At 36.1% G+C, this 12563-nt stretch overlaps 1 protein-coding gene across 1 annotated transcript in view; it reads left to right on the forward strand.

The window, feature by feature from the left end:
- Positions 1-11806, forward strand: part of LOC136881272 (ATP-binding cassette sub-family G member 4) — a 409011-nt gene extending 397205 nt beyond the window's left edge. Inside the window, exon 13 of the mRNA XM_068229125.1 lies at positions 7148-11806. Within this exon, the coding sequence (XP_068085226.1) occupies positions 7148-7492 (345 nt within the window). The 3' untranslated portion in view covers positions 7493-11806. The remainder of the gene's footprint in view (positions 1-7147) is intronic.
- The last annotated feature ends 757 nt before the right edge of the window (positions 11807-12563 follow it).

Genomic DNA, 12563 nt, shown 5'->3' on the forward strand with positions numbered 1-12563 from the left:
AACGATGTCTACCTGTATTTCAATAGACAGTGGTGGAACCATCTGCTTTAAGGTAATATTGGTGAATCTACTACTTGACTTCAATATTTTTAACATTTTTAGAATACCTTTACTATCATGAATTTGTAGGAATACACTGGTTTTCTATCCGGAGTATGCATTTAAGAGGAAGTTATTTGACTGAATTTTGAGGTATGACATATTGTACCCTTTTTCTTTTAATGGTGCAATAGTCACGGCAGGAAGATTTGCTGGGAATTAAAAATATTGCAATGACAACTCTGTAATGTAATAATAACAACTCACATTAACAAGAATTGTGGTCGGCAACAACATGAACCGAGTATACGAGCATTAGACGGTTGGTCGTAAATACACGAGAACCTCGTTTATCTGGATTAAGTGGGACCGGAACTGATCCAGATTATCGAAAGTCTGGATAATCTGGAAAACTAAAAACAAATACAGTACATGTTATATAATCTATTAACGTAAGTTGTACAGTAATACCTTTTTTCAATTGTACAAAAATATCAGAACATTTTTCATGCATTTAAGGCTGTTTTATGCACTAAAATAATGTGAGTTTTTTCTGTTTTACATTTGTATAGCGTTTGCGCGCAGCACAATCACGAAGACGTTTTACTAACAACAGTTGTGCCGGTGTAATTTCAGTCAAGGATTCTAAATAGGTCATCAGTTTATCTAGTTGCATTGTTGCCTCTCCATGAGTCATTGTTTCTTCTGATGGAGCGCCATTTCATTTTCGAATTCACCATCACTCTCGTCATTACCTGCCGAGGAACAACAGGCAATAATTTATTCATCTGTCATTATACCGTAGCCTAAATTGCAGTAATTTTTCAACCAGTCATTTACGTCATTCACATCTACATCCGAGCATCCGGGAATGCGTGCAAATATATCAAGGAACTCAGAAGAGTCCACGGTTTCCCATTCTCAATTCCTGGCAAATGCTGGGACAGTACCTTTTATAGACCACGGCCGACTTACTTCCAATTCCTGTCCTAAACTATAATTGGTGGAAAAGACATTCAAGAAGAATCGACCCCATAAAAGAAATACTGTACAAGTAAAAATTTTTTTTTTTTTTTTTTTTTTTTTTATCCAGATTAATGAGGGCTGGATAAGTGAGGTTCTTGTGTATTGATAAATAATTTGAAAAAATTAATTTGATACCTCGCGCCATTGTCATTTTACCAGTTGCTAAAGTTAGACATCAGAACACTTCGCAGGCAAATTCAAATGGACTTTGCCAGGTGGTGTTACTAAATCTGCATGTGGCCTAAGACCGTGGGTTTCAGCTAATGTCACTGTAGTGCACTTGGTATGGCGTTACCATGTCAGAACTGAGCTCCGTGTTCAAACCTCTCCTCTGGCAAAGGTTTTGTTTCTTCGATTGGTGCTCTCAAGCTGGTCTTCAGTCACATGCAGATGTAGCAACGCCACCTTGCAAAGCCCACTTGAATTCCCCTCCCCTCACAGCTATCTAACCCTTTTACTCTGGCTGACTGCTGTAGCAGTCGAGAGGAAGCTGTGTCATGTACCCGGTGGACTGCTGTAGCAGTCATGCTAGAGCCGTTCCTCATAGTCAGTCGACTCTGTAGAAGTCTTTCGGTTGTTTTCTGTTTCACTAAGATAGACTGCTGTGGAAGTTCGGCCTTGGAAGTCTCTCGTGGCTATCTTGGGTGTCTATAGTTATGACTTTATGACTATGATCACCGGATGACAGGAGTAATCAGTTCGAAGACGAGAGCAATGTTTCGGGTATGCCAGTCACTTCATGCCTAGTTGCTCCCCTGTGCTGATGTGCTTGTGCTTCTTGACTTAGCTTTCAATTGCTTTGAAACTGTAAAAGGCCTGATGACGGAGGAAAGATATAGTGTGGAGGAAGTTCTTGCCCTCATATAGGGTATTGACTTTGAAGAACATGACGATAATAGTGATTTTTCATCTGATTCTGGAGACTGAATGACTTCAATCACACCTTTTACTTTAGGCACATTTGCTACTCCAGTTACCACTTCATTGTCTAAAAGGTGGGCCTACTTCAATGATTTGACTGAAGATGAAGATAGTGAGGATGAAGATCAGGTGCCTAAACCACTGAGCAGAAAACTAAATTGGAAAAAGTATAACCTGAATCCGAAGAAACATAAGTTTGACGCAGCTAATATCGGATTGAAAAGTTTAGTAGACATAGCTAGCATGTTATTTATTTATTTATTTATTTATTTATTTATTTATTTATTTATTTATTTATTTATTTATTTATTATTTATTTATTTATTTATTTATTTATTTATTTATTTATTTATTTATTTATTTATTTATTTATTTATTTATTTATTTATTTATTTATTTATTTATTTATTTATTTATTTATTTATTTATTTATTTATTTATTTATTTATTTATTTATTTATTTATTTATTTATTTATTTATTTATTTATTTATTTATTTATTTATTTGATACAGCCTATGGAGGGCCATTTTACAATAATAATAATAATAATAATAATAATAATAATAATAATAATAATAATAATAATAATAATAATAATAAGTTTAAATAAGTATAAAAGATAACAAAGGTATAAACAACAATATTAAGTAGCAACAATAATTAACAATTTTAACAGTAACAATGTAACAACAATGACAACGGTAACTGGCATGTGTCGGTTTCAGAAATTAGGAAGAAGAAAGGTCAAGGGTTGGAGGGACGGAAGAAAGTGAAAACCTGGAGAGGACTTCAAAGGAATCTTTTAATTTTTTGTTTGAAGGATGCGAAAGGTGTGAATATGTCGATATCGGGTAGTGAATTACCAAGAGTAGGGAGACGGTGGAAGATAGAGCGTTGCTGTAAGGTTAGGCGCGGATGGGACACATGATGGGTGCGCCGGTTGCGTGTAGGGCGGGGAGGAACGTGTATAGGGAAGTACGCTGGAAGAGAATTACATTTGGTGTAGCCATTGATTATTTTGTGCAGGTAACATAGATCAGAGAACTGTAAACGGCTTCTCAGGTCAAGTATACCCAGGTAGTTCATAATGTCAGATTTAGTTTTGTTCTTAAAAACAGGATTACGAGTCTTAACAATGAAAGTGAAAAAGTTAAAAATACTATTTAGTTGAGATATGTTTGTGATAGCAGATGAGGACCAAGTAGGGGAACACAAGTCAATAATGGGGAGAACATATGAGACAAAGTATAATTTTAAGGCGTTAATATCATTAATTTCAGTAAACCTGTAAAGAATGCCTAGAGTACGCATAGCACGGGATTTTATGGAGTGAATGTGAGCAGAGAAGGTTAGTTTACAGTCTATTATAACGCCTAGGTCTCTTACCTGAGAAGCCGATTGCAATGTATTTCCGTGGATGGTATATGCAGTGTTCATTCCTTGCTTTAGCAATGAAAAGGAGATTGTATTGCACTTCTTAAAATTGGGAGAAAGATTCCATTTCTTAAACCAGTCACCACACGAATTCAGAACAGTCTGTAATTCGTCACAGTCATCAGGCGTAGACACTTCTCTTAGGATTTTCAGGTCGTCGGCGTACAAGAAGAGGGAACACTGACTATTTCGGGTGCAAAAAATTATGTCATCGATATAGAGAACAAAGAGTAGGGGTCCCAGAATACTGCCCTGAGATACTCCTGATAACACAGATAACCATGATGAGGCAGATTCAGGGAGTACCACTCTTTGTTTTCTGCCGGAGAGGAAACTTGTGATCAATGACAAGACGGGGCCATGGATATTAAATCTGGTAGCGAGCTTATGAAGAAGAAGTGCATGATCCACTGAGTCAAATGCCTTGGCCAGATCTATATAGATTGCATCTAACTGAGATTTATTTTCTATTGCTGAAATGATGTGGTGATTGAGAACAGTGAGGTTAGTGAGGCATGATTTTCCGGGAGTGAATCCGTGTTGCTCTTCAGATATGTACGGCTGTGTGAAAAAGAGGAGTCGGTGGTGGATTATTCTTTCGAGGACAGAGGATAGTATTGGAACGATAGATATTGGGCGGTATGATGAGATATCATATTTGTTGCCAGATTTGAAAATAGGTGTGATATCAGCTTGTTTCCAGCTGTCGGGGAATGTACCAGTAGCCATACACAGGTTTAAAATTGTAGATAACGGTGCACAGAGAGATGCAGAAGTATTTTTGAGGAATATAGGGCTAATATCATTGGGTCTTGATTAATAAATTTCATGATGTTCCGTATTGATATCTATAGTATGTCATAGAAAGAAAGAGATCCACCTTATCAATACTAAATTTAATGTTATTATTTAAAACAGGACCGGTTTCGACTTATTACAAGTCATCTTCAGCTGTCATTTACATACACATTAGAATACATAATCAAACAGTTGTATCTTACAAATAAACATGTCGTGTTTGATAGACATTAGGTAATATGTCTAGAAGTGAAATTCTGCTTCTTACATCTAGGTTTAACGGATCAAGAATATTAAAAAGATATCTATCTTTAACACATTAAAATTTTTTAAAAAAGTTACAACACATGATAAAATTTGTTGTTTACACCTGACCTTGAATATAGCATTGTCGTTCAAGTTTTACTAATAATAGTTCTTTAAAAGGACTTTTTATATTGCATTGTTTTTAGTCGACTGAATATGCTTAAATGTAGCCGCATGTGCTTATACAGATACTTCTTACTAGGCTTAGACTTTGTCAAAATGAGTAATGTGAATTCAAAGAAGAAATTACAATAATAAAGTGAAGTGCGTTTGAATTAATAGTGATCTAGGTAATTGTAACCTCTGTTGAATAACTCCTGCAATTATATACTATTTAAAATACATTTCATGCAAAGAAGACATCACACTTCAATATATAAAAGTTGAAAGGTATAAAACAATCATATACGTTTTGTGAAATTCATATGAAGTAATGTTCTTTCCTCATGCGTATGTGTCAATTTCAAATGGAGTAATATACTTTATATAAAACTTTGTCAAATTAAGTAATGTGAGAATGAATTTTTGAGATTGCGTTGAGAAATGAAATGCCAGGTAATTCCCCTCACGACAACAGACACTAATACCACAAGTTCACGATATAGTACACGCCAAGCCGCCAAGCGATACACTTCCCAATCATCTCACGACAATAGTTAGCAAGTATCATAGACCGAAAAAGAACCACCTACAACAGCTTTCATAACCCCAGCAGCACATTCATCTTCATCTTCAATCTGTATATTCAACAAGACAATCTAATTTATAGTGATTGGACTTTAAGCAAATAGTGGCCAATAGTGCCCCATTTGAACTTGGCATGTACACGTGAAGAACAGTACTTCATATGAAGTTTTACAAATATGCAGGACTGCCTCTTACCTTTTAACTTATTTTGAAATGTACCATTGTTTTATGTTGAATTTAATGTATTTTACTCAGTATATATTTGAAGAGGTCATTCAATACAGGTTTTAATTACCTGGCATTTCATTTCTCAACGCAATCTCAAAAATTCATTCTCACATTACTTAATTTGACAAAGTTTTATATAAAGTATATTACTCCATTTGAAAATGACACATACGCATGAGGAAAGAACATTACTTCATATGAATTTCACAAAACGTATATGATTGTTTTATACCTTTCAACTTTTATATATTGAAGTGTGATGTCTTCTTTGCATGAAATGTATTTTAAATAGTATATAATTGCAGGAGTTATTCAACAGAGGTTACAATTACCTAGATCACTATTAATTCAAACGCACTTCACTTTATTATTGTAATTTCTTCTTTGAATTCACATTACTCATTTTGACAAAGTCTAAGCCTAGTAAGAAGTATCTGTATAAGCACATGCGGCTACATTTAAGCATATTCAGTCGACTAAAAACAATGCAATATAAAAAGTCCTTTTAAAGAACTATTATTAGTAAAACTTGAACGACAATGCTATATTCAAGGTCAGGTGTAAACAACAAATTTTATCATGTGTTGTAACTTTTTTAAAAAATTTTAATGTGTTAAAGATAGATATCTTTTTAATATTCTTGATCCGTTAAACCTAGATGTAAGAAGCAGAATTTCACTTCTAGACATATTACCTAATGTCTATCAAACACGACATGTTTATTTGTAAGATACAACTGTTTGATTATGTATTCTAATGTGTATGTAAATGACAGCTGAAGATGACTTGTAATAAGTCGAAACCGGTCCTGTTTTAAATAATAACATTAAATTTAGTATTGATAAGGTGGATCTCTTTCTTTCTATGACATAATATCATTGGGCCCGGTGGAGCGGTTTGTTGGGAGACTATTGAGAATATTTTGTACTTCGTTAGGGGTCGTTGATATTTGTGACAGTGAGTAACTGCAAACACTATTGATCTGTGGTAGTTCTGTGATAGGTGCAGGAGGGCTAAAGGTAGAGTGAAAGTACTCATTGAATTTTTGAGACCTTAATTCAGTTGGGACATCATCACTATGTAGTTTAAGATTCAGTGGTATCCGGGGTGACTTTCTGCGTGACGAAATTAGGGTCCAGAACTTTTTAGGGTTGTTTTTAAGGTTTCCAGTTATAGAAGGGATGTGCCGGTTGTAGTCATTTTTAAGATGCGATTTTGAGATTTTCCTGAGGTGTTTAAAAGTATTATACGTGTGTTTCTTTCAGCTGTTTTTAACACGAATATCATAACTCTTCTGTGCAAGGAGGATGAAAAATGCTAAAAATACAGTCATAAGCATTTCACCGAATATGCATTACAAATAAAATACTTTTAAACTCTTCCTGTCCTCTCCTCACATTACGAGCTGATTGCGGACTGGAGTACAGAGCAGGACAAGTATCCCATACAGCGGGCTCGGTGAACCACCCGCTACTTGCGTCCAGAGGGTCGTACCACCATACTCGCTACGCCAGAATGAAAGGGCTAATTGGATAAATTCAGCAGCTGATAAAATCGCAGTGGTGCAAGATATCAAATTAATTTTTCAAATTATTTATCTCTGTGACCTACCGTCTAATGCTTACATACCCATTTCATGTTATTTCTGACTACCCTGTATATCATATTAACTGTTTACTAATGTTGACTTGTTTTCATATTTACAGAATGGTATCTTCTTTGGTCCAGCATCATCAGTGCCAATCATCCTGTTCTCTGGCTTCTTCGTAAATTTTAATGCATTACCAACCTACATGCAATGGTTACCATACATCAGCTATGTGCGTTACGGTTTCGAGGGTACTATGGTCGCTATCTATGGCCACGGACGAGAGAAACTCAAGTGCTCAGAGGCGTACTGCCATTTCAAGAATCCCAAGAAGTTCCTCGAGGAGATGGACATGGGGAAAGCAGAATATTGGATTGATGCTGTTGCACTGGTGGGGTTCTTTGTGGGTATTCGTTTCATCACATATTGGGTGTTCCGTATGAGGTTACATGCCAAGCGCTGAGATCTGCGTTTGCACTTTCCATGAGTTGGCATTGTGTTTTATTAGTGGGTGCTCTTCATGTGCTGATAATCTCTCCATTAGAAGAATGGAGTCTCGACGATATACAGCACTACAAACACCCTTTCCTTTTGTAGGAGTATACACCATGAAAGTGGTACAAGGGAAAAAGTTTCAATTCATTTTTCCTTAGGATAGATGAACAAAAAGTTCAAATACTATTTTGGTCACAGACACTCAGTTCTGGTGGAAAATACGAGTAATTTATTTAATGTTTGGTCCCTAGTTTCTTGTGAATGCATATGTATTTGTATTTCATACAGTTTTATACAAGATCAAATGTTCTATAGTATAATATTTCTTAACTGATTTTTCATGCAGTAAATCTCATAATTAAATAGTCTTCAACTTTATCTGATTTTGATATCCAATTAAAATGGAAATAATTTAAGACAGAATAGTGAAATTAAAAATAAATTAAATATTAAAACTTAATTATACTGACAAAACCTGTGTTTGTAATTCTTACAGGGCTGATGTATTAAGAGATGGGATGCAAGGTAAAACGTAATAGAATGAGATCTTTTGAAAATGGGATCTCCGAAATTTTATGAAATATAGATTCTTCTTATTCTTACAACAAAATTGGTACTGGTATTCTCTCTCCTCAACACTGTAATTGTTATTTCTTGATTTAATTTTAAGATTCATCCTTCTGAAGCAATTTCATGGCAAGACCACTTAAATCAACTTAAGCTCAGCATTATTCGTGGTATACACTGATGAATTTTAGCCAGATGACGGAGGTGTGAAAATTGTCATATGAATGTAGCAGGGAAAATAATGTGAAAACAAAAAAGGACAAGGACAATTTCATTTTATTCATACACTGCTGTCTTCATACAGAAGGGTTCTGTATTTATCAATCCCAGACTGCTATCTTCTACCTTTTACATCCATTTCTTCTCAGCACCTAGCAAACTCATTTTCTGCTTGCCAGCTCCATGAGGATGGCAAGCATTGACAGTCACTGAAGGGTCATCTTGATAGATCTTCACATGATTACTAGAGTACTTAGGGGTTGTAGTAAGGATATAAAGGAGAGGGCATATAAGTCTGGTAAGACCACAGTTAGAGTATGGCTCCAATGCATAGGACCTTCACCAGGACTACGAGAATTGGAAAAAATTCAAAGGAAACCAGCTCTAATTATTCTGGGTGATTTCTGACAAAGGCAAAGGAGTAGTTTTACGAAAATGTTGCAAACTTTGGGCTGGGAAGACTTCGGAGTAAGGAGATGAGATGCTCAACTAAGTGGTATGTATAAGCAATAAATTTCACGGTTGGATCTGTATTGATGGATGTGACTTACTTTTTACAAAACTTCAGTTTATTATCCACCTAATCAATACACAGTTTACTCTCAAACAGTACTAGTTTCGACCATACATAGTGGTCATCATCGGCTATTAATCATAAAATTAGAATTAGGATATAGTGATGTCATAAATTAAACTAGTACTTTTTGAGAGTAAACTGTGTATTGATTAGGTGGATAATAAACTCTAGTTTGTTTTTTTTTGTAAAAAGTACGTGGTATGTTTTGAGCTGTCAGTGGTGAGTTGGCGTGGAATGACATAAGTAGAAGAATAAGCTTGAGTGGAGCTTTTTTAGAAGTAGGAAAGATCATAATATGGAGGCAAATTTGAATTCAAGAGAACAGAGTGGGTTAAATATTCATTTATAGGAGGAGGAGTAAGGGATTGGAATAAATTATCGAGGGAAATGTTCGATAAATTTCCAAGATCGTTGAAAATATTTAAGGAAAAGCTGGTAAACAACTGATAGGGAATCTGCCACCTGGGCAATAGTCCTAACTGCATATCATTTATTGATTGATTGATCCTCATTTTTTAAGTAGGAAGTGTATGATAAAATGAAAGCCAGATGAAGCTGGGAAGTAGAAATGAGCCAGTGAGCTGACGAGAAACAGGTGTAGAAAAACTGGAATTGATGAAGACACAGCCCATCTACGGAAAGATTTGCTATTGGTTTAACTTTGCACTAACACACTGAAATGTTTTGGCGATGCAAGAATGGAAAGGTGATAGGATTGGGATGGTAGCAGCCATGATCTTAATGAAGGTACAGCTGTCATTTGCCTGGTTTGAAAATGGCAAACCCATCTTTAGGGCTGCCGACGGTGGGATTCGAACCTACCATCTCCCAAATGCAAGCTCATGGCCATGCGACACAAATCGCACGGTCAACTTGCTTGGTCCTCTATGAGAAGACAGTGGTGTAGCAAGATAGGGAGATTTTCCTTGACCTTGTGTGTTCTAATGTTTATCCTTGTCTCTTTTGTCTGTAGCTCCCTCTTCCCAGGCTAACCAGTCACTGTTACATTACATGTTTCTGACTTTCTACACATGACTTGATTTACCTAAAACAAAGGTGCTATTAATTTGAAGACTCTTTGTGCATGATGCCTGGTAAGGCCCATTTGTCATTCCTGGTCTAGTCATATGGCATATGTCATATACTAAGAAAAGAATAGGAAAAACAATACGTTTCCAAACAAATTTTAGTGGTATTTTTATGAAGGTCACTAGCGATTTTCAGAAAAAATCAATATTCTTGTGCATAATCAAAGATGTAGAATATTTGTGTTCAAACTGGAAATGCAGGGCAAATAGGTACAGTAATGTCATACTGTATCATTGTTCACTGAACCCTGTGCCTGCAGTCTTCATACAGTAAGTCTCTAAGTTAGAATATTAGAAATTATTTTGAAGGATAGTTCCATATAAGCCAGATTTTCCAAATAGAATTGAGCTGAAAATGTTGGACACCCTCCAAATTTAGATGTTTTACAATTTGAGAGTTACATACAAAAGATAATGAACTTATGACTGGGCATTCCAGCTCTTCATTCGCTGCCATCCTAACTCCACTACTGGGCATAGCAGGTTGGCCTAAGACAGTGTGCACTGCTTACTTGGCTTGCTTGCTTATTTGTACCATTTCTATAAGACAAAAACATTCTGAATATTTATTAAAAGAAGCTTCACATCCTAAAGTGGCTTAATGGTTGAGAGAGTGCCACTGCAATGGGAAGAGAATGTGGAATAGCAAAACCTACTATTGCAGTTAGAAAAAGATGAGGGCTTAAACTGAAGAATTTTGCTAAACACATTCTAATACAACACATCAGATTCTAAGGGAGCCAGCTGCTTTCAAATGGGTCAGTGAATTGTCCTCATGGCTCCCAGCACAGGGAAATAAGTGTTCCAATATGTGGACCAATAATAATTCAATAAAAAGGGCTCTGGTATGAAATAGATAACATGGAGGTAATTCCAATTTTGTGCCAGACAACGCTGTATGGCCTCTGGAGAGGACACGTGTAGGTCTTTTGAGCTGACACCCATGGATGATGTGTACGTGTGTGAGGATGGGGCCACAGTTAGGATGAAATCTATTGTTGAAGATGGTATAAATTCTCAGTCCCCGAGCCAGACTAAACAACCATCGAAGGTTAAAATTATTGAATCGTTGACTCCACCAGGAATCTAAACGAGGACCTCTTAGACGAAAGGCCAGTGTGCTAACGAATTAGCCAAGAAGCAGGACTTGTCAGTGAAGGGTGGCTGTGTTTTGAGGAAATAAGGGTACGATATGTGGCAATTGAGTCTTTGTGGCAAAAGGACTGTTTTCTAAAATTTGGTTAGCAGGTCATCGGAATTTAACGCAGGTAAAATAGTTAACATTGTTTTCATTGCCCGGTGAGAGACACTTATACTCTGATACAAGAGGGTCTGTAAACAGTCATGCGTACTTGTGTTAAAAAAGTAAACTCGTGTCCTCATCCTGAGATGGTGCAGCTCTTTTCAGGCATACCCCCAATGGAGGTGAGCTGCATGTACCATTTCAACCACATACCAGCCCTCCTGCTATTCTTAAATTTCTGGCAGGACCGGGAATCAAACCTGGGCCTCCGAGGACGGCAGCTAATAACACTAACCGTTATGCTACGGAGGCGGACACCTGTGTTAACCAGTTACATCACAGAACAATGCACAAGACATGTTTAATCACTAGGCTCAGTGGCTTAGATGGTTAAGGCACTGGCCTTCTGACCCCAACTTGGCACGTTCACTCCTGACTCAGTCCGGTGGTATTTGAAGGTGCTCAAATACATCAGCCATGTGTCGGTAGATTTACCAGCATGTAAAAGAACTCCAGTGGGACAAACTTCTGGCAATTTGGCATCTCCAAAAACCATCAAAGTAGTTAGTGGAATGTAAAGTAGTAGTTGTTGTTGTTGTTGTTGTTGTTGTTGTTGTTATTATTATTATTATTATTATTATTATTATTATTATTATTATTATTATTATTATTATTATTATTATTATTATTATTATTATTATTATTTTTATTATTATTATTACTTCTTTAATCCAGACCTCCTTGTATGTTGAACACTCTAGTATACATATCTACCTAGAATCAAGAGATAAGTCCCAAAAGCATCTCACATCTTCAGTTCAGTTCTATATGGAACAGACTAGCAGTTGAGCTTTAATCCAGTTTGTAAAGGGCTTTCTGAAAGACCTGTAATATTTTAGCTACTCAATCTGATACCTGAAGAAGGAGAAGAGAGGTTTTTAATTTATAAACTCCTTGCCAAGAAGAACTGAAGCTCCTTGTCTTGGGCCTGTGAACTTTCTGTCGAAGTTTCCATTTTTTTGACAGTTGATAAAAAATGTTGAGTTTAAAGCTCTTGTTCTTCCTAGGCTAGAGCCATCCATACACTGCTTAGTGTGCAAACCTGCACAGTTGCATGCCTATTTAACAAAGGTATATACATTTTCTGGCTATAGAGGGGGTGATGTGATTAGCAGTATGCAAGAAAATATGAGAGAGGAGTATAGCTGAAAAATAAAGTTGTGTGTTTGTTTCATTTCACATGTTTATGCAAAATTATTTTTCAGTCCTGAAATTTAACAAATTACTCTTGGGTACTATCATTACAGACCCAACTCTCTCAAACTGCTTGTGCTTGTCTGTAGCC

Source organism: Anabrus simplex, chromosome 9, assembly GCF_040414725.1.
Source record: "Anabrus simplex isolate iqAnaSimp1 chromosome 9, ASM4041472v1, whole genome shotgun sequence".
Lineage (NCBI taxonomy): Eukaryota > Metazoa > Arthropoda > Insecta > Orthoptera > Tettigoniidae > Anabrus > Anabrus simplex.